Below are 23,506 nucleotides of genomic sequence, written 5' to 3'. Positions count from 1 at the left end.
GAGGCTGCTTGGACCTGAAGCCCAGCTTCCCTCTTTACCAACTGTGAAACCCTAGGCAAGTCTCCTGACTTTTCTGTGCTTCACATATAAAACCGGGAAGAATAACAGATTTTGCATAGCTGTCGTGAGGATTAAATGTGCTCAATATATTTAGCTATTTAATAAAATACTTAGCTATATAAAATAATAAGTTAGTGGAGGACAATGGTCTTCTATTTCTTTGTATCTCTTATACTCATTAACAAAGACACCTTATAAATAGTGGGCACCATAATAAACATTTGAATTCTCCAACTTTTGATCTTTATGATTCTGCAGATTGATCCTTCTAACTATCAACTCTACTCACCCCCAAAAAATTCTTACATTTTTTCCATTGCCTTTAGTGTCTCTCTAGTGTGCAACTAGATTTCTTGCTCTTTCATTTTGAACTGAGACATACCAAAACTCAATTTGGACACTCAGACTACATTTTCATCAATCCCATCGTAGGGCTGAGCTGCTGGAATGAGTTCCACACTAGCATTCCTGGACCACTTCAGTTTTGTTTCTCTCTATACCTACCAAGGCCCCTAACACTGCTTAATAAGCTCAATATGTTTTACTACCAAATACCTGCCTCACAGAGCTGTTTAAAGTCTTTCCTGTCTCTTCAACATCATTCCCACCTTCACTCCTGCTAGTGCCTCTAGCCTGACTTCATGAAGAAGACAAAACATTTAGCATCAGCTGACCACCTGGCCTCTCTGCTCAAAACATGTATCTGTAGCCTCTTGTTCTTTCTTTAATCTGCGAGGTAATTACATCAGTCATCTTCTCTAAAAGTAACTAACCAATCTACTTTCAATCAATAATTCTTTTTCTAAAACATTTTATTTTATTTATTTGACAGAGATCACAAGTAGGCAGAGAGACAGAGAGGGGGAAGCAGGGTCCCCGCTGAGCAGAGAGCCCAATGTAGGGCTCAGTCCCAGCCACCCTGGGATCATGACCTGAGCTGAAGAAGGCAGAGGCTTAACCCACTGAGCCACCCAGGCGTCCCTTCAATCAATAATTCTAAAGGGGAACGTGAATAGGGAAGACTATCACAATCAATAAAGATCTTTCTGAATTACATAGAATCGCGGCTATAAAGTTCTATCTCTTCAGTGTGTTGGGGGTTGATGAAAAGCTTAAAATCACTGCTCTGGATATTTTATCTTTCTGTCTCCTAAAAGACCTCACGGGCACTCTTCACAATTTCACTACCATCCTGAAAGTCTCTATCTTCAAAATGTATCTCTTTTCTCTGAATACTGCATTTGGTCTTGTTACCCCATCTAACAATTCTTCCATGAATCTCCAAGCGTTTCACCTTCACTGCTGGTTAGAAGATACAGAAGACACAAATTGGGATGGCCGTGGGGCTCATCACAATTTTCTCATGGCCATGGCTATGTTATCCGTTCTAGTCTTCTGTCTGTCACTGCCTATACCAAGGGAGACCCTTGACTTAAAGGGACCAATCAGATTTTCTCTTCTGATAATGTGAAAACTAAAAAGGAAGAGTTGGTGGTTTGAACAGTCATCTTAGTAGAGAGTGCCCTGAGCTCCTGTTGGCAATGCCCTGGGAGCTGCTCAGATCTTGTCCTTCCTGAAGTTTGCTGTACAGCATTTCCTTCAGAGTCTATGAACTGGTCTCCAATATCCTCTGAACGTATTTTCTTTTTGTGATAAGTTAATGTAACTGATTACTTTAGCCTGCAAGGAGAACTGAAACTCCTCCAGAAGGATACTGTGCTAGCATCCAATACATGTCTCACAGACAAAAGTAATGCCATTAATTCTGAAAAAGTATTAAAAATCACTAGTAATCAGGAAAATGTAAATAAAAATCACGAGATGTCACAAGACCGGGAAAAATTTAAAACTCTGACAATACCAAATGTTGGCAAGGATATGCTATGACAGGAACTTTAAAATACTAGTGGTAAATTAGAAAATTTACTGATAGTAAGTTGTACAATTTTGGAAATCAATATGATATTAAGTTGAAATTATACATTCCTTATGACCACGCACCACTATATGCCTAGAGAAATCTATACATGCATATATTAGAATGCACAAACAAGAGTGTTCACAGCAGTATTCTGGAATTGGAAAAAACTCGTATCTACCCATTATAAGGCAAATACAATAAACCACAGTATCCTCGTACAATGGAAATAAGACTACAGCCACATGCAATAAACACGACAAACAAAATGGAGAACAAACTAAGGTCACAAAAGTTCATACTTTTGAACTTTAAATATAAAATTAAGCCAACAAGATCATTTTCAGATACCAGCAAGGAAATAATTACTATAAAAGGCAGATGGAGGTAAAATATAGGATAGAAGGGGGGGGGGGGGACCAAAGCCAGACAAGGACTTTGTTAGCTTCTGAGATGCAGCAATACTATATTTTTGGACCTGTGTGGAGTTTATGGTGTTGACTTTCTAACTACTTGTTAAACTGTTCAGATACGTATTATGTGCTTTTGAGTAGGTGGTGATTTCACTGTTTAAAAAAACCAGGTGTGCAAGTATGTGTTATCTCAAAAGGCAGCTTATATGCTGACAGAGCTGAAAAGCAGTTCCAAAGGAAGCTGATTAAAATGCATAATCTATAATGACTATATCTTCATTCCAGAGGTAATGAAGTTTTTCTAAAACCAAAAAAAACAGAGGTTTTCCTAAACCATCCAACCTTGATATTCATTTAAAGATGAGATGTCCTACTCTTTCCACTCAATGTGGGACGGTCTTCTTGTACTCTACTCAGTCCTTAAGATCATTCTATTTACACCTGCATATGTCATTTCAAATGCCTTACCCATAACTAATACTGTCTAGTTCAAAATGTTCCATTTTAATCCCAGTTTAAAAAGCTCTTTAAGGGGCGCCTGGGTGGCTCAGTGGGTTGGGCCTCTGCCTTCGGCTCAGGTCATGATCTCAGGGTCCTGGGATCGAGCCCCGCATCGGGCTCCCTGCTCAGCGGGGAGCTTGCTTGCCCCTCTCTCTCTGCCTCTCTGCCTACTTGTGGTCTCTGTCAAATAAATAAATAAAATCTTTTAAAAAATAAAATAAATAAATAAATAAATAAAATAAAAAGCTCTTTAAAAATAATTAAAGAAAGCTTGCAAAACAACACTGTTTATGGATAAATACCCATCCTACCATCACCACAGCTAGCACACATATAGCACTCACTATATACTAAGATTTACATGATCTTAACTCATTAATACTCAGCACTCAGAAGTGAGTATTACTTTTATACATAAACAATTTGAGTTAAAGACACATTAAACAATTTGCTCAAGTAAAAAACAGAAAAGCTTCACGGGGCTAATAAAACCAAATTCAGAAATAATTTTTAAAAGTAGAATTGTATATGTGGGGCACAGTTTAAACGTACAGTTCTAAATGGTATCTTTATATTTTCTTTTTGTTAAATTCAAACCAGACCAGAAGATAGAGGAAGTGTACATCAGAGAATCAGTGGAGCTCAAGGGATATGTCTATACCACTTCAACAGTTCAGTTTCATTCACATTCAATAAAAACATTTACCAGCTGCCTAATGTGTACAAACAGGGAACAGGATACAAGGGACTGGATACAAGGATGAATATGACATAGGCCCTGCCCCCAAGAAATCTATAGGATGGGGGAGGGAAGAGAAAGTAAATGAGAATTTATCAGTCGGTCAGAATTTATCATAATCCCATACCTTAACTCCAAGTACACAAGATATCTATTGAGGAAAAAAAAAAAAAGATATCTACTACAAATTCGAAGTGACATAGTTCTTAGTTGATCCCAAGCATGACTTGATTCTATAGCTTAGTGGATCTCAAAACTGTGATGCCAGACAAACAATATCACTATTACATGTCAAATTAGAAATGCAAATTCTTGGGCCCCTACTCCAGGCTCTCAAAATCAGAAACTCTGGGGCAGGGTCCGTTAATCTGTTTTAAGAAGCCGTTAAACTGTTGAGAACTACTGCTGTACCCTTACCAATGTCCAAAGGCCATAAACTAGAATAAGTTCTATGAGACACCAGGATATTCACCTGGCCACTCTTAGACTACTTCAAACTGTAACAGCTACTTAAATTCTTCCCAAACTAAGGCTATTAATGTCAAGAGAGCCCAAGGAGACTCTAGTAATACTCTAGTAATTAAAAAAAAAAAAAAAAAAAAAAAAGTAATAGGCTCCAGACTGGCACAGAATCCAAAAATCATGAGCATGGAAAACAAATTTTTAAAAAAACATGATCACCCATCTAGTCCCAACAAATGTCGTAACCTTATCACAACTGAATCATAGTCAAGGAAATGCTAAACTGCAAATTAACAATCCCTAAATTTAATTTTGTTATTTCTAACTACAATCTCATACCAAGTTACGGACTCAGATTAAAAATCTGACAGTCTCAACCACTTATTACCTGGAATCTTAATTTGGGTAGAAGAAAATTTATTTTAACATGGAAAAAGTCAGGATTTGAAGAAATCAGAAAATTAAATTTGAAATATCCCAATGCCCTTAGTTTCTTTCACTTATAACAAAGACAGGGTTATTAAATATAACCATCTATTGCTTGAAATGGTCTTTTTATAATCTTATATAACTTTTAAAATATTCAAGTTCAATTTCCAATAGTTCTTAAACAGAAATCCATAAAAAGCATCAAAAGTTTTAGTTAAAAGAAAATATTGTTAACAAAAAGGCATATCATGCATTTAATTTCTGTTTTTATTTAACCAAAGAGAATGACTATTATATTTACGGCTTTGTCGTCATCTTTCCCTGACTCTAAATAGGATGAGAAACAGATAAGTGCAAAAAAAAGCAAATAATTAAAATAAAAGTGGTACTATTAGTACATCTGTAAGTCAGAAGGATTCCTTTATAAATGTCCAAACAAATCAAATAATTGTCACTACCATACCTCCAACAAAAAAGGAATACTCTGACTTTTAAATTGACCAATTATAAGCAAACAAACAAATAAATAAATAAGCTGACCAATTATGGATGGTTTCTCAAATTATCACCGAGATAAATCACCAGTGAATTTTTACCTTTTTACTCTGAACAAGTTTTCTGAACTATTTTTGACACTTTTAGTACTAATACAATGCATTATAAGCATGAGAATTTTTAAAAATAAAACTATATATAATTATTTATATTAATTCAAGATAATAATAATCTTTAAAGTTCACACACACACACACACAAATACACTTTTTAAATAACCTACTATGGATTTACTGTCTAACTGCCTATAACCTACACAGTTCTTCATCTATTTCTATTTGGGGGGAGGGATAAGTATTAGGTCAAAACTTTATCATATAAAGTACATAAGATACCTTTAAAACTTTTGGGGTATTAGAACCCCAAAATTTCATAAAGAGATGTACATCTACAGTTAGTGTGTATTACATTTTTATAGACATCAATCACATTTTCCTCCCTGCACCCAACATTTCTAGCATGTTCAGAAAAGACCTGATATAAGAAGACCAAGAAGAAAAGAGAAAATCCAAGAGAAACAAGACCTAAGAAATACAGCTTAAAAGGGTTCTATTAAAGCTTACCTCTTTAGGACACTGATTTTTGCAACAACTAAGGAGGTTCTTTTCATTTACATCAGCTGTGGTTATTTTTCTAAAAATAAGAGGAAGTTTTGATGACATTCAAACCGAAGTCCATTTTATAGATTACCTCTCTAAAAATAATTTCAAACATGTCCATAAAATTGCTTACTTATTTTATTTTTTCTTGAAAAATATTTTAATTGTGTATCATCTGTAACAACTGTCTTAATTACTTACCTGGTCTGATATCTGAAACCTTCCAGCCCTTTATCGATTACCAACATATTAAATGCCAAAAGGGCAATTACTGCAAACAGGAAGTATAAAACACACACAAAATATCATCTGTGCCTGGCCTTAATAATTTATGCTATTAAGGGGCACCTGGGTGGCTCAGTCCCTTAAGCATCTGATTCTTGAGTTCGGCTCGGGTCATGATTGGTGAGGGAATCAAGTCTCAAGTGGGGCTCCATGGTCAGCCCAGAGTCTGCTGGAAATTCTCTCTTTCTGTCCCTTTCCTAACCTGCTCTTGTGCACTCTCTCTCTCTCTCAAATAAATGGGTAAAATATTAAAAAAAAAAAAAGATAGTCTGCTATTATCTTCCTCTTCAGAGCAATCATTTTTCATAAATATCTTCCTAAAGTTTCCACATAAAAGATTAAAAATCTATATATTACTTAAAAACTGATACTGAGAAAATGCTCACCCAGATATTTTTAAAGTTTTTATTTAAATTACAATTAGTTGCATAAACTGTAAATTTTTTTTAAAGATTTATTTATTTATTTATTTATTTAACAGAGATCACAAGCAGGCAGAGAGGCAGGCAGAGAGAGAGGAAGAAGCAGGCTCCCCGCCAAGCAGAGAGCCCGATGCGGGGCTCCATCCCAGGACCCCAGGACCATGACCAGAGCTGAAGGAGAGGCTCTAACCCACTGAGCCACCCAGGCACCCCCATAAACTGTAATTTTAGTTTCAGGTGTACAATATCATGATCCACACATCCACACATTACTGGGTACTCATCACGACAAGTGTCCTCTGTCATCCCCATCACCTACTCACCCATCCCCCCACCCATCTGTCCTCAGGTAGCCTGGAGTTTGTTTTCTACAGTTGAAACTCTGTTTCTTGGTTTGCCTCTCTCTTTTTCTCCCCATGCTTGTTTGTTTTGTTTCTTAAAGAACAACAACAAAAAATTACTTCAAATCAAAAAATTTAGTAAGTTTATTTTAGGAGAGTTTTAAAATTGTTTTTGTGAGCTATCATGTTAGAAACAGACTCATTTTAGATTTGATCGTTTTAGATTAGTCTGTGTGCTTTCCTGTTTGACTTGGTGGGTAATTCAGGAAAAGTCACAAACATCAAGGACTAAAACCACTTTCTCACAGATCGTTGAATGTAACCACAATGGACACTGCATAAGTCAGTAACTAGTGACACCCTTAAAATTCCTATCACATTGAGGTCACTTTTCTCTTTCCATTACCTTTCTTCTACCTTTGATTCTTTCTTTTCCTGCTTTTCTTATTTTCCTTTATTAGACATAAGTGCTAAATATACCATAAGTTTAGCCTAACGTAAAAACTATTACCTTAAAAAAACAAAACAAAAAAACTATTATCTTAAGTATATGTATAAATTAGCATAAATGTACTCTAAGATAACATATGCAATTTTCTTAGCAAAATTTCACTTAATAATATCACAGTCTTTATATTGGCTCTATTAGAAGTCATATATTTTCATTCTTACAAGCATGGTGCTCACCTCTGAACTTTTTTTTAAAGATTTTATTTATTTATTTGACACAGAGAGAGAGAGAGAGAGTGCACAAGCATGGAGAGTGGAAGAGGGAGAAGCAGGCTCCCCACTGAGCAAGGAGTCAGAAGCGGAACCCGATGAGGAACTCGGGGCTTGATCCCAGGACACTGAGATCATGACCTGGGCCGAAGGCAGATGCTTAACTAACTCAACCACCTAGGCACCCCAGCTCACCTCTGAACTTAAGACTTAGTATTATTTTGTTTCTGTCACTTTATAATTTGGAATAAACTAATTTTCCAATATCTGTATCTTTTAATCTTATTTCTATAAAGGAAATTACATGAAGCAAAAAAGGACTAAAAATAAAAAAAATAAAAAAAAAGGACTAAAAATAAAGATAACATGGAATAATTCACTGAATTGAAAGTAAACAAAATTATCATAATGAATACTAAGTCTGAAGAATTCTCTATAAAAACATATACTTCATGTTTTCGGAGGGCTTTTATTAAGGTATGATACAGAAGACAATAATGTACACATTTAAAGGGGAAAACCTGACAAGACTTGACATACGTTTACACCCATGAAGCCATCACCACAATCAAGATAATGGACATACCCATTACCCTCAAAAAATGTCATGTGTCCCTTTGGAATCTCTTTATATTGCCCATCACCTGCTAGGAAACCAATGAGATACTTTTTGTTGTATATATTGACTTCCAATTTCCAAGAATTTTACATAATCAAATCATAGAGCATTATTCTTTTTTGTTTGGCTTCTTTCACTTATAATCTTGAGATTTCACACTTCGAGATTCATTCATGATATTGCAAATAACAACAGTTTGTTTTTATTACTGAATTTATTCTGTATGGACATACTACCATGTGTTTATTCACCTGTTGTTGGATGTTTGGATTATTTCCATTTTTGGGTTATCACATATAAAAATATTATGAACATTCATGTATAAGTGTTTGTATGGACATACATTTCATTTCTCTTGGTTAAGTATCTAGGAATAGAATGGTTGTATCCATACAGAAGGCAGTTGTTTAACTTTTTAGGAAACCGCTAAACCTTTTTCCAATGGCCCTATCATTTTACATTCATAGTAGCAGTGTATGAGTTCCAATTCTTCTATATCCTCTCCAACACTTAATACTGTCAGTCTATTGTCTTTCTTTTTGTCTTTTTCATTTTAGCCATGCTAACAGGTATGTCATTGTATCTCACTATGATTGTTTAAAAGTTTTTATTAACATTCCAATTAGTTAACTTACAGTGCAATACTCTTTTCAGGTGTACAATATAATGACTCAATACTTCCATACAACACCTGATGCTCATCACCTATTTCACCCATCCTCCCCACCTACTTCCCTTTAGTAACCATCAGTTTGTTCTCTAGAGTTAAGAGTGTTTTTTGGTTGACCACTCACTCTTTATTTCCCCTTTGCATGTTTTCTATCTTAAATTCCACAAATGAATAAAATCATGGTATTTATCTTTGTCTGAGTGACTTATCTCACTTTGCATAATACTCTTTATCTCCATCCATGTCACCGCAAATGGCAAAATTTCTTTTTTATGGCTGAGTAATATTACACTGTATATACATATACACCTACATCCACTCATCAGTTGACGGACACTTGGTCTACTGTAGAACAGCTATAAACATTAGGGTGCATGTATGTCTTCAAATTAGTATTTTTGTATTCTTTGGGTAAATACTAAAATTGCAACTGTGGAATTGTAAGGCAGTTCTATTTTTAATGTTTTGAGGAAACTCTATACTGTTTTCCACGGTGGCTACAACAGCCTGCATTCCCATCAACAGTCCAAGAGGGTTCCCCCTTCTCTACATCCTCATCAACAACTATTGTTTCTTGTGCTGTTGACATTAGCCATTCTGACAGGTGTGAGGTGATATCTCATTGCAGTTACAGTATTATAGTTTTGGTATGCCTCTCCCTGATAATCAGTGATGTTGAGCACCTTTTCATGTGTCTACTGTCCATCTGTAGGTCTTCTTTGGGAATATATCTGTTTGTATCTTTGGCCCATTTTGTAATTTGATTATACACTTACTGGATGTTGGGTTTTATAAGTTCTCTATATATTTTGGATAGTAACCCTTTTTCAAATTAGTTATTTGCAAATATTTTCTCCCACTGCGTAGGCTGCCCTTTAGTTTTGTAGATTATTTCCTTTCCTGTGCAGAGCTTTTTATTTTGAAGTCCCAACAGTTTGTTTGCTTTTGTTTCCCTTGCCTTACGGGGTATATCTAGTAGTAAGAAGATGCTACTGCCAATGTCAAAGAAGTTACTGCCTATGTTCTCCTCAATGATTTTAATAGTTTCCTGTCTCACATTTAGGTATGTCATTCATTTTGAATCTGTTTTTGTGGATGGTGTGAGAAAGTGGTTCAGTTTCAGTCTTTCGCATGTTGCTGTACAGTTTTCCCAACATCATTTGCTGAAGAGACTATCTTTATCCCATTGGATATTTCTTTCCTGTTTTGTAGAAGGCTAACTTCCCATATATTTGCAGATTCATTTCTGGGTTTTCTATCCTGTTCTCTTGATCTATGTGTCTGTTTTTGTGCTAGTACCAAACTGTTTTGATTACCACAGCTTTGTAATATAACTTGAAGTCTGGAATTGTCATTCTTCAAACTTTGTTTTTCTTTTTCAAGGTTGCTTTGGCTATTGGGGGTCTTTTGCGGTTCCATACAAATTTTAGGATTGTTCTAGCTCTGTGAAAAATGCTAGTGTTCTTTTGATGGTGATTGCATTAAATGTGTAGACTGTTTTGGGTAATATAGGCATTGTAATAATATTTGTTCTTCCAATCCACAAGCATAGGATGTCTTTCCATTTCTTTGTGTCATCTTCAATTTCTTTCATCAGTGTTTTATAGTTTGCAGAGTACAGGTCTTTCACTTTGGTTAGGTTTATTCCTACGTATCTTATAGGTTTTGGTGCAGTTGTAAATGGGACCGATTCCTTGATTTCTCTTTCTGCTGCATCATTATTGATGTATAGAAATGCAAACAGATTTCTGTACAATGATTTTGTATCCTGTGACTTTACTGAATTCATTCACAGTTCTAGCAGTTTTTTGGTGGAGACTTTTGGGTTTTCTCTATAGAGTATCATGCCATCTGCAAAGAGTGAAAGTCTGACTTCTTCCTTGCCAGGACGCCTTTTATTTCCTTTCATTGTCTGAGTGCTGTGGCTAGGAGTTCCAGTACTATTTTGAATAAAATTGAGAAGAGTGGCCGTCTCTGTCTTGTTCCTGACCATAGAGGAAAAGTTCTCAGTTTCTCCCCAATGAGGATGATATCAGCTGTGGGCTTTTTATATATGGCTTTTATCATGTTGAGGTATGTTCCCTGTAAGTCTACTTTGTTGAGGGTTTTTATTATAATGGATGTACTTTGTCAAATGCTTTTTCTGCATCCACTGAAAGGATCATCTGGTTCTAATCCTTTCTCCTGTTAATGTGGTCTATCACATTGATTGATTTGTGAATATTGATTTGTGAATATTGAACCATGCTGGCTACCCAGAAATAAATTCCACTTGGTCACAGTGAATGATTTTTTTTTAATGTCAGATTCAGTTTGCTACTATTTTATTGAGAATTTCTGCATCTATGTTCACAAGGAATATAGGCCTATAGTACTCTTTTTTAGTGATATCTTTATCTGGTTTTGATATCAGGTAATGCTGACCTCATAAAATTAATTTGAAAGTTTTCTTTCCTTTTTCTATTTTTTGAAATAGTTTGAAAGGAAGTTATTAACTTTTCTCTAAATGTTTGATAGAATTCTCCTGTGAAGCCATCTGGTCCTGGACTTTTGTTTTTGGAAGTTTTTTGACTATTGATTGAATTTCTTTGCTGATTACCACTATGTTCAAGCTTTGTATTTCTTCCTGTTTCAGATTTGGTAGTCTATATGTTTCTAAGAATGTATCTGTTTCTTCTAGTTTGTTCAATTTGTTGGCATGGAGTTTTTCATAATACTCTAATTGTTTGTATTTCTGTGATATTGTTATTTCTCCTCATTTGTGATTTTAATTGGGTCCTTCCTCTTTTCTTTTTGATAAGTCTGGCTAGAGATTTATCAATTTTACTAATTTTTTTCAAAGAACCAGCTCCTTGTTTCATTGATCAGTTCTATTGTTTTCTTTTCTATATCATTTATTTCTGCTCTAATCTCTATTATCTCCTTCCTTCTGCTTCTTTAGACTTCTTTTGTTGCTCTTTTTATAATTCCTTTAGGTGTAAGGTTAGGTTATTTATTTGAGATTTTTCTTGCTGCCTGAGGTAGGCCTGTATTGCTATATTCTTCCCTCTTAGGACCGTTTTCATTGCATCCCAAAGGTTTTAGACCATTTTGTTTTCATTTTCATTTGTTTCCATGTATTTATTTTCTTTATAATTTCTTCTTTGGTTTCCTGGTTGACCCATTCATTTTTTAGTAGCATGTTCTTTAACCTCCATGTATTTGTGGTTTTTCCAGATTTTTTTTCTTGTGGTTGACTTCTAGTTTCATAGTGTTGTGATCAGAAAAGGTGCATGTATGACTTTACTCTTTTGTATTTGTTGAGGCCTCTTTTGGACCTAATATTGATCTATTCTGAAGAATGTTCCATATACTTGAAAAGAATGTGTATTCTGCTTGAAAACATATCCTTCAGATATATATTCAAGGAAAGGAAAAAGGAACTCCAGAGAGCTGTAGTAATGGAAGCCACCTCAATCCATATTTATCCACACATTCCCCCCAACAATCATTCCACTTAATAATAAAATCATTAAAATTCCACAGCTTCCTCATACCTAGAAGATACAAATTCTACAAACTTCAAGATTACCTATAAGTAGAAAAATAAATACCAATTCATAGCAGACCTAATTCTCAAGTTCTCTCAGCAAATCATTTCAGAGAACCAGTAGAGTTCTGGAAAAACTGAGCAGAAAAAAGAAAAGGGCAACTGAGTTAACCTCACACCAGAAAGAGAAAGTCCACCTAGTGTAGATCAGAGTACTAACTATGGGAAGAAACTTTAAAACATGCACAAGAATCAAGGAGCTGATCTTGGAAAGGCAACACTCTGGACAAGAAGGTAAAAAGGTAAAGTCACCCTTGGGAAACTACAGGACAAAGGGAAAAAGAAGCAAGACAGGGAAATTTCAACCCTGCTAAACCAAAGGAAATATCTTTCCTTGGTATTACTCATCAATAAAGCAAAATTGCCCTCTTCACTCTCTCTACAAAACTTCTAAAGCTAAAGAAATACTTTATTCTTAAAATTCCAACAGAACAATTTTCATATTTAAAAAGAATAAAATCTGACTTTTGCAATTTAACAGAACATGAGCCTAGAGTCCAAATGACAAAAACAAGTTTAAGTTAATATTAACAAGCATTTTTCAAGAGGTACATATGTTTAAAAAATTAGAAACAAAGCCATATTCCCAAATTTAACTTCAGTAAAATATACTTACAAAGAACCTACTTTACAAACTTGGCTAAATGGAGCTGAACAAGTTAGTAAATTATGTTAGATCATGATTTTTTTTTCTCTCCACATAATCCACAAGCAAAAACATGCACTTCGTTGAGTGTACATTTTTTTTAAGTAAAGGAAATATAGAAGTCATAGCCTAATATGACAAATGCCCTAACAGATACATTTGTAGTAAAAGTCTGTAATTTAAAAATCGTGTCTCAGTAGCTACGTGTACTTTAGTTTTCATCCAACAAAATTCTAGTTTGACACTGTTAACTGAGCGATCTGTTATAGAAATGTTTCTACATTTTTGAAAGCAGCGATACAACTTTTTTCCTTTAAAAAAAATCTTAAACAGAATCCCTAAATAGAAAAAAAGCGTAACTGTCTTTGAAATCAGGGTTCAGAATGTACAAGGTGAAGGGTTCTACATTTCTTTCTTCAGGTCTCTACTGGAAAGTCTAAGCTTCAAGCATCTATGGGTGACCATGAATAATGTTCCTTGCAGTACTCTTCATAGGATTCTGAATTATTAAAAAAATACTGGTTAGAAATAATTATAGTAAAACAAGAATATTTCTTCAGTCCACTTACCTGCATTCCACATATAGGCTTGTGATCTTGCAGTGACATTTTATTCTAAGCATCTGAACACAGGGAGGACATTCTCCAGGATGACACGGCAAAACACATGGATGGGGACAACCAGGAGGCCGTGATTTAGAGCACCCTTCTTCACACTGAAGGCATTCTGGGCCAGCCTGATAGGAAGTAAGGTAATAAATCATCTAAGTACAGAAGTCTAACATTTCTATATATTAAAATTATAAAATATATATATAAAATTTATGCATCCCATTAAAAGAAAGTACTTTTGAAGCACTTAGGAATACAGTTAATAAAATAGTGCTTGCATGCTTGCACTCTTAAAAATATTCAAAATGAAAAAATACACATTCAAAATGAAGAACAGGAAGGTATCAATATGACCATTATTCACAAAGATTTTATATCTACAAACGTCACTAAATCAAACTGTAAATTGTAAATTACAAGTATTCCTCTAAAAATGTAAATTACTTCCCAAAGAATAGTCATAACAGAAATAAATAAAACATTGTTTGTTTATTTTTTTATGTTTTATTAATTTGAGAAAGAAAGAAGGAGAGAGAGAGTATAAGCAAGAGGACCAGAAGAGGCAGAGGGAGAAGCAGGCTCCATGCTGTGCAGGGAGCCAGATGCAGGACTGGATCCCAGAACCCTGGGATCATGACCTGAGCCAAAGGCATACACTTAACAACTGAGCCACCCAGGTCCCCCAAAATAAAACATTGTTAATTCATTTCCACCCAAGAAACATGATCACCATCAAACTAAAGAAATCAACACTATGTTAACACATAAATAAAAATTCCCAAAGCATTCAATGTTCTAGATATACTGCTCTCACCTTGCCAAACAGAAACATACATAGAGGCGAAAAAGGAGAATGACCAGCAGTTTATGTTTAATGTACTTCAATGAACCAAAATTACATTACATTTACAAATAAATGTACTTCAATATAAATTCAACAAGGTACCTCTTTGCTCTAGTAATTTAATAATTTAACTACCATCTACCTACTAAAGAAGTTTAAAATTATTATTGCAGGCTATTATTTATTTTCACATGTCATACATGAGATAAAGTATGAGAGCTATAGAAAAGGATACCAAGCCTTAAGTTTAAAGTTTAAAAATTCTGTTATCATTCCTAAGTATAGCCATGATTACAAAACAGTGATTATGTCAATAAAAAATCCTATTTTTGACATATGGGATTAAAAAGAAAAAGTGTTTCAATTAGGAAACATTCTTCTATAAATAATTTCTATTTTTTATTTTTAAAAGTATATTAATTTATTCTACACTCTTCTAGCAGCATACACCAGAAACTAATTCACATGCTGGAAATGTGCAAAATGGCAGCAACCTCTGACCTAAGAAACTTCAATTTAATGGGGGGAGGTAAAGAACATAATAGAATGTCTCCATAAACACTCTGAAAAAAGATAAAGCAGGTTAAGAAGGAGTAAAAGAAGCAATAAGAAGGAAGATCTGATAAATTTCATGTTGGAACAGAATAAATAAGAGAGAGAGCCATACAAATGTAGAGTCCCAGAGAAAAGAGCACTAAGTGCAAAACCTCTGATATAGAACAAATGTGGAATATTCAAGAAATAACAAGAATAGAAGGAGAGGGGTGCCTGGGGGGCTCAGTGGGTTAAAGCTTCTGCCTTCAGCTCAGGTCATGATCCCAGGATCTTGGGATCAAGCCCCACATCAGACTCTGCTCCACAGGAAGCCAGCTTCCTTCTCTCTCTCTGCCTGCCTCTCTGCCTACCTGTGATCTCTGTCTGTCAAAGAAATAAATAAAATCTTAAAAAAAAAAAAAAGAGTAGAAGCAAAAATGAGAACATGAGTGATGAGTGCTAAGAGGCAGGAAAGAGGCAGGCCCTCATAAGGCCATTTGGATTTTATCCTGAGAGTAACTGATGCGTATTGAGCCGGGAGATAACACGCCTTACATTTTTTTTTAACTTACATTTTTTAATTTACATTTGTAAATGATGAATCTAGCGGATGCAGTAAGAAGAAACTGGGAGTAGAGAAGCTGGCTGGGAGAATAGTACAGACATCTCTAGGTAAGAGAAGATGGTGGCTTGGATGAAGAGGGTATGGTAGAGATTACAGGAAACGGTCAGACTCACGGATATACTTTGAAGATAAACCTGACGAGGTGTGTAGTGAGACAAGGACAATGAAGAAAGAAATCAAGAAATGTTCCTCCCTTTAATCTGCAGAACTGGCTAAAACTGGTAATATAACTTTCTGAAATTGGAAAAACTAGGAGAAATATAGGCAATGAGTCTCACAATATGGAAATAGAGCCAAAGATGACACACACTGTTTCACTTGTTTTTTTCCTGGCTATGTGGTACGCCTGCAATAATCTTTCACTTAAATAACATGAAACAGAAGAACATACTGGGCTGGGAGTTAAGGCAGGGGTCCTACTACTTCCTTATTATTGCTCTCCTGTTACATGATCATGAACAAGTCACTTGATAACCTTCAGTTTCCTTATCTGCAAAAGAAGAATTATACTGATGATATGGGGCTCCTTCCTTCCAATTATGAAAAAAAAAAAAAAATCACTAAAGCTGTACTTGCTAAGCTACCTTCCTGGATCACTTCTAATGTCAAGTTCTATCTTCTAGAAGGAACTATCTAACTCAGAAATACAGCAAGCCTGGCTGTCAAATACCTTACACAGTTCTCCTTAAAAAATAAAAAGAAAACAAATTTTAACCCAGGGAACAATATTGAGATAATCCACAATAATTCCCCAATCAGTCATATCAGCTTTTAAAATGAGTTTTTCCTGATTCATCAGACAGCTGGAAATCCAGGGAAGATAGCAATCCTCATTATAAGCAATGAGATGAGGAGAAGGAAAGCAGAATTAACATTTGGGTTAGTATTACAAACTGGAAAATAAATCTTGGAAAGTAAAATTCTCTTTTTTCCCATCTTATTAACAAATATTTGACATTTTTTTAATTTAAGGTGTTCAACATTTACATATTGTAATAAGACTGTCATTGTAGCAATAATTAGTACCTCTATCACATTACAGAATTATTCCTTATTTTTAATGTCTGGAATAATTAAATTCCAATCTCTCAATGAGGCTCTTGATTGTAACATAATTCTTTTTTTTTTTTAAATCAATGAAGCATCACACATTACACACATTGCCTTTAGCAGTAACTCAAACACTTGGCAATTGCTAAAATACTGAGGTGAGACCTGAGAGTTTGCATTTTCAAGATTCCAGGTGATGCCCATCACGCAGACAACACTGTGTGGCAGGGGTTTATCACATACATAATTATGTAAGAAATATATTGTCTGTGTGTGATTATGTACCTACATTTTCTTTTTTTAAAATTTTTGGTATAGATTTTTCCCAGAGGAAAGACTATCTTCATTATTTCTTCGCTCAGTCACTCAGAAATATCCGTGCCCAGGTTTCCTTGGGAATTACACACTTCATTTGCCATTGGCTTCACACCTTTCCCCAGTTAACCACTCTGTTCCACTCACTCCAATGTATGAATTAGACAACAGGGATATATTTGTTGCTAATGGTAGAAATCAGAGGCCCTGCCTTTAAGAACAGCCTTGATTGGACTGGGATCTGTCAGGAAAGCCAGGGAGAGGCCGGAACAGAGATAAGCAAAAGAATTTTAATTCCAGTCAATTCAATAAACACTTTTAATATCTGCTATGTTGTAGGCCCTGTGCTAGAATTCAAGGTAGAAACTGCATTAGTAATTCCAGAGCCATTTGGGTCAAGAGGGACATGCAAGGAGATATTCTCCAATGGGTCTCAATTGAGATATTACAGTAAGGAATTTAAGAAGTTTATGAGTTATTTCATTTTTAATATATAAATTATAGCGACTATAAAGTTATCCCTCAAATCATATAATTTTCAATCTGCTGCACTGCATCAGCCTTCTCTGAGTGGGAGATAAAGACAGACTTGTAGCTAAATTAAGAACTGCACAGAACTTATAACCCATATTTTACCACAGCAATTGCCCATGAAGCAATGCTGGGATAATCCAAGATAATTCCCCAATCAGTGTCAAATCAACTCTTGAAGTGCGTTTTGTTTTTTCAACTCACTTAATGTTCTGGAAATCAAGAAGAGGAAAGCCATACAGCAGCTATACTCTCATTAGTTAAAGTGGTTTTGAATTATTACATTAGTATAAATTTTTATAATTCTAATATCTTTTTCATTTTATCATGAGTACATTTTTATTAAGGATCAAAGAATGGACTGATGAAGAGGTTATAAGCAATACACTGACATGTCTGCATATGAGCAAGAATGATACTACAGAGGCTTAGGTTATCATGCTTTTCAATCACCAAATCAAAGACCAAAAAAAGAACAATGCAAGTGAAACTTTCATTTCAGTAACATACAATTCATAACCATTTGTAAATTTAATGTTATTTAATAAAACAAATCTTAAAATTTTTGTTTATTCCTCATTAAACACACTTGCTGATAGTATTATGATACCCTAAAGAATGGAAGTTTACAAAAAAAAATTAAATATTTTTAAAATATACAATTTTTTATATAACTGAAGTTTATTTTTTATTCACACATCATGTCAAATGTAGCCTGGCAGGGGACTCTGGCAAATTAATCATTCTGGGACACAGGAAGATGAAGAGTTAGTTTTTAACTGTATCACATGGGACATAACAACACCCTCAATCACAGAAGTAGACAAAAAGTAGAGTGGTTAATGATAAATAAAGATTTCCCTGACTATTCTTGGAGATAAAAAACATTTCAGCCTATATTTTCTCGGCCATAACCTCTCATATGGCCTAGGAAATTCAGAATAGGAGACTATCTGTATCTCTGTTTTAACAGGAGTCTTTTATATTTTATTGTTATTTAAAATAATTTTCTTGTTCTATGTTTGTTTTTATGTGATGAATTTAATGTTCAAAAATAAAATTAAATATCATTTAAAATTTGATTAGCTACGTTTATTTTTCCTTGTAAAATGGCAATTTTAGAGATCTTTCAATGATTGGCTTCTCATATGCTTGGTAAAATGCTTTTAGTGAATTTCACACACACATGCTTCCCGGGGGAATTCTACCAAACATTTAAAGAAGAACTAATTCCTATTCTCCTAAAACTGTTCCAAAAAATAGAAATGGAAGGAAAACTTCCAAACTCATTTTATGAGGCCAGCATCACCTTGATCCCAAAACCAGGCAAGGATCCCACCAAAAAAGAGAGCTATAGACCAATATCCTTGATGAACACAGATGCGAAAATACTCAACAAAATACTAGCCAATAGGATTCAACAGTACATTAAAATAATAATTATTCAAAAAAATATTTCAAGCATACTATAAGGACATATACATTCAGCCTAAGGATATTACCTTGTTTTTGCCAACGCAGGCATCAATTTCAGTTACTTTGTGGCATTCTTTCATACACGTATGATTCTGACAATCTAAGGTTCGTCCACATACTCTCTTACAAGAGTATGGTCCTACAGCATGGCATGGGAGTGGACTCACCTTAAAAAAAAAAAAGAATAAGGAGAAAAATATCAATACACACAAAACCTGGACCCATGTTTTTGAAATGACTCTGTTATCACTTGAGAATAAGTTTCATAAAGAACTAACACATTTTCATTAATAATAGTAATTTTCAAAATCAAAGTAATTTATCAAAAAATCCAAAAAATGAATGCCAACAAACAACACATTCTATTCCTAAAAGGGAAATTCAATATAACAATGCTATAGAGACCACATATACATAGGTTAAAAAAGCACAATATATTTTAAAAATCAGCAGACGGCGCCTGGGTGTCTCAGTGGGTTGCGCATCCGACTCTTGATTTCAGCTCAGGTCATGATTTCAGGGTCTTGTGATCAAATTCCGGGTCAGGTCCCTGCTCAGTGGGGAGTCTGCTTCTCTCCCTCCCACTCTGCCCCTTCCCCCACTGGCACGAAAGAGCTCTCACTCTCCCGCTCTAAAATAAAGTATTTTAAAATTTTTTAATTAAAAAAAAATCTGCAGATAAACTCTTATACTTTTTAAAGCACTAAAACAAACAAACAAACAAAAAAAAACTTTGACTTTGTCATTTCTAACAATCCTCAATAGAAGAGGCACAGATTATAAGCTTCCCTTAGAAATTGGTGCCTATAACTCACCTCATGCTTCCCAAGACATTCTCTGCAAGAAAAAAATAAAACAAAAATGTTACAAATTCTTTAAAAAGATTATCTAAAGCAAAGGTGCTAAGTCTACTGGTTCTATTAAGAATAAAAAATAAACACATATGGAAATAACAAGTGATTACAGAAAAACTGCAGGATACAAAGTTAACATTCAAAAGCCATTTACTCTTCTATATGCCAGCAATGAACAACTGAAATTTGAAATTTAAAACATACCACTTATATTAGCACAAAAAATAAGATAGATACAAATCTAACAAAATACATACATGATCTATTTGAGCAAAACTACCATACACCGATGAAAGAAATCAAAAGCAATCTAAATAAATGATGAGATATCCTCTGTTCACTGATAGGAAGGTGCAAATATTGTTAAAATGTTGCTTCTTTCCCAACTTGATCTAGATTCAACATAATTCTAATCAAAATCCCAGCAAGTTATTAATAGAGGACACCAACAAACTGATTCTAAGTCCTATATGGAAAAACAAACAAACAAAAAAGAGAGCAACACAGTACTGAAAAACAAGAGTATTAACACTACCCAGCTTAAAGACATACTGAAAGCTACAGTGATTAAGACAGTATGGTACTGCTAACAGAATGGAACAGGATAGAAAGCCCAGAAACAGACCTACATAAATACAGTCGAATGATCTCTGACAAAGGAAAAGGGCAACCAAATACACAAGTGATAGTCTTTCCAACAAATGGTTGGCAATGGAATAGACATCACACAGAAAAAAATCCCAAAAGGCCTTACACCTTTCACAACAGTTACTCGAAAAGGATCACAGACCCAAATGTGAAGTGTGAAACTATAAACATAGGAGAAAATGTAGGTGAGTTGGATATAATAATGATTTTCTAGATTCAACACCAAAATTGTCATCTCCCAAAGAAAAATGGTTAAGAAGGACTTTATAAAACCAAAACATCTGCTTTGTGAAAAACACTTAAATGAAAGTGCTAAATGAAAACACATTTTAAATGAAAAGCCACAGACTGGCTGAAAGTATCTGGAAAACATGTATCTGGTAAAGGGCTTGTATCCAAAATGTAAAAACAGTTCTTAAAGCCCAAGAGGAAAGCAAACAACCCAATTAAAAAATGGTAAAGATTTAAAGACAGAACAGACACTTCACCTTCCAAAGATGATGTACAGGCAGCAAATAAACATGTGAAAAGATGCTGAACGCCATGTGTCATTAGAAAACTGGCAGTTAAAATGAGATGCCAGGGGCGCCTGGGTGGCTCAGTGGGTTAAGCCACTGCCTTTGGCTCGGGTCATGATCTCAGGGTCCTGGGATTGAGTCCCGCATCAGGCTCTCTGCTCAGCGGGGAGCCTCCTTCCCCCTCACCCCGCCTGCCTGCCTCTCTGCCTACCTGTGATCTCCGTCTGTCAAATAAATAAATAAAATCTTTAAAAATTAAAAAATAAATAAATAAAATGAGATGCCACGGCACATCTATTAGAATGACTAAAACTCAAAACATGGACAGTAGCATATGCTGGCAAGAATACACACCACCAGGCACTCTCACTGTGATGAGAATGCAACATGGTACAACCACCTCGTCAGACGGTGCGGCAGTATCTTATGATGTTAAACCAGGCCTACCATATGATGCAGCAAAATCTACACGTAAATGTTTACAGCAGCTTTCTTTCTGTCAAAATTTGGAAGCAACCAAAATGTCCTTCAATAGGTAAATGGATAACAAACTGTGGCACATTCATACCGTGGAATATTATTCAGCAGTAAAAAGAAACGAGAGGAATTGACAGTGAATAATAAGACATAAAAAATACACAGAGGAAATTCAAGACATAAAAAGACACAGAGGAAATTCAAATGCATATTGCTACATGAAATACGCTGAAAAGGCTACAAACTGTATGATTCCAACTATATGACATTCTAGAAAAGGCAACACTATAGAGACATTAAAAAGATAAACTTGAGGCTTGAGTGGCTTGAGGGAGAGGATGGTGAGGGATGAACAAGTGTAGCACAGGACATTTTTAGGGCAGTGAAACTATTCTGTATGATACTGTAATGGTGAATAGTAGATACATGAGATCATCCAATTATCAACACTCATAGAACCATCCAACACAAAAAATAAACCCTAATGTAAACTATGGACTTCAGTTTATAATATTATTATTCACTATCAGTTCCTCAATGATAAAAAAAAAAAAAACTGTACCATGTTAGTGTAAAATGTTAGTAACAAGGGAAACTATGTGTAACAGGATCATATAGGAACTCTGTACTTTCTGTGTAATTCTGATATAAACCTGAAAAATCACCTATAAAAAGATAAAGTCTATTTTAAAAAACTAAAAAATAAACATTCCACTTCCCTTTCCAGGGACTGGTTTAGAAATTGTCTTGTGATCCTATTCTGGCCAATGAAAAGTAGAAGGAGTTTCGCTATGAGGCTTCTGGAAAAGGCTTCTCATTCTTTTTTTTTTTTTTTTTTTTTAAGATTTATTTAATTTATTTATTTGACAGACAGAGATCACAAGTCGGCAAGAGGCAGGTAAAGAGAGAGGAGGAAGCAGGCTCCCCGCAGAGCAGAGAGCCCGATGTGAGGCTAGATCCCAGGACCCTGGGATCATGATGAGCTGAAGGCAGCAGCTTAATTCACTAAGCCACTCAGGCGCCCCAAGGCTTCTCATTCTTTTAAAAAAGATGATGATGGTAGAAAGGCATAAACAGTTTCTGTTTTTCTCTTTGGAAACTTCCTATCTGGGTGGGAAATTGATCAGAAAGCCAAAGAGCCTGAGGACAAAGATGACACACTGAGGATAAAACAGACACCATCTGGGCCTTTGGTGATGCATCACTGCAACAACCAGCTTATCCAACCATGGAGCTGCTCTACCACCACACTGTTCAAGGCATAAACATTATTATGTTACTTTTTATTTAGGTTCTTTATAACCTGAAGCCAAAGGCACCATAAATGATAGAGCACATATGTTCAGAATTCTTTTACAACTGGCCAAATTATCACTAATAGTCATGTTATGTTAAAATGGTAGATAAGGGGGCGCCTGGGTGGCTCAGTCATTTAACATCTGCCTTGGGCTCAGGTCATGATCCCAGGGTCCTGGGATCAAGCCCCACATTGGGCTCCCTGCTTGGCGGGAAGCCTGCTTCTCCCTCTCCTACTCCCCCTGCTTGTGTTCCCTCTCTCTCTGTGTCTCTCCGTCAAATAAATCAGGGACAAGAACATGTACATTCTCCCCAATGTTTCTAGCAGCAATGGCCATGGTCGCCAAACTGTGGAAAGAACCAAGATGCCCTCCAACGGACGAATGGATAAGGAAGATGTGGTCCATATACACTATGGAGTATTATTCCTCCATCAGAAAGGATGAATACCCAACTTTTGTAGCAACATGGACGGGACTGGAAGAGATTATGCTGAGTGAAATAAGTCAAGCAGAGAGAGTCAATTATCATATGGTTTCACTTATTTGTGGAGCATAACAAATAGCATGGAGGACATGGGGAGATGGAGAGGAGAAGGGAGTTGGGGGAAATTGGAAGGGGAGGTGAACCATGAGAGACTATGGACTCTGAAAAACAACCTGAGGGTTTTGAAGGGGTGGGAGGTTGGGGTACCAGGTGGTGGGTATTAGAGAGGGCTCGGATTGCATGGAGCACTGGGTGTGGTGCAAAAACAATGAA

The 23,506-nt window shown here is 35.4% G+C and overlaps 1 protein-coding gene across 5 annotated transcripts in view; it reads right to left on the bottom strand.

Moving 5' to 3' along the window:
- NFXL1 (nuclear transcription factor, X-box binding like 1) overlaps positions 1–23,506 on the bottom strand; it is a 74,750-nt gene that overhangs the window by 11,033 nt on the left and 40,211 nt on the right. For 4 of the 5 annotated variants that reach the window (XM_059162024.1, XM_059162052.1, XM_059162033.1 and 1 more), the window contains exons 16-19: positions 19,770–19,791; positions 18,981–19,121; positions 13,538–13,704; positions 5,641–5,710 (exon numbers count right to left, since the gene is read on the bottom strand). In XM_059162024.1, the coding sequence (XP_059018007.1) occupies positions 5,641–5,710; positions 13,538–13,704; positions 18,981–19,121; positions 19,770–19,791 (400 nt within the window). The remainder of the gene's footprint in view (positions 1–5,640; positions 5,711–13,537; positions 13,705–18,980; positions 19,122–19,769; positions 19,792–23,506) is intronic. The other variant, XR_009350842.1, reaches the window with a different exon arrangement.

This window comes from Mustela lutreola, chromosome 1 (assembly GCF_030435805.1).
Source record: "Mustela lutreola isolate mMusLut2 chromosome 1, mMusLut2.pri, whole genome shotgun sequence".
NCBI lineage: Eukaryota > Metazoa > Chordata > Mammalia > Carnivora > Mustelidae > Mustela > Mustela lutreola.
The sequence above is the reverse complement of the archived record's forward strand: the minus strand, read 5'-3'. Positions and strand labels throughout refer to the sequence as shown.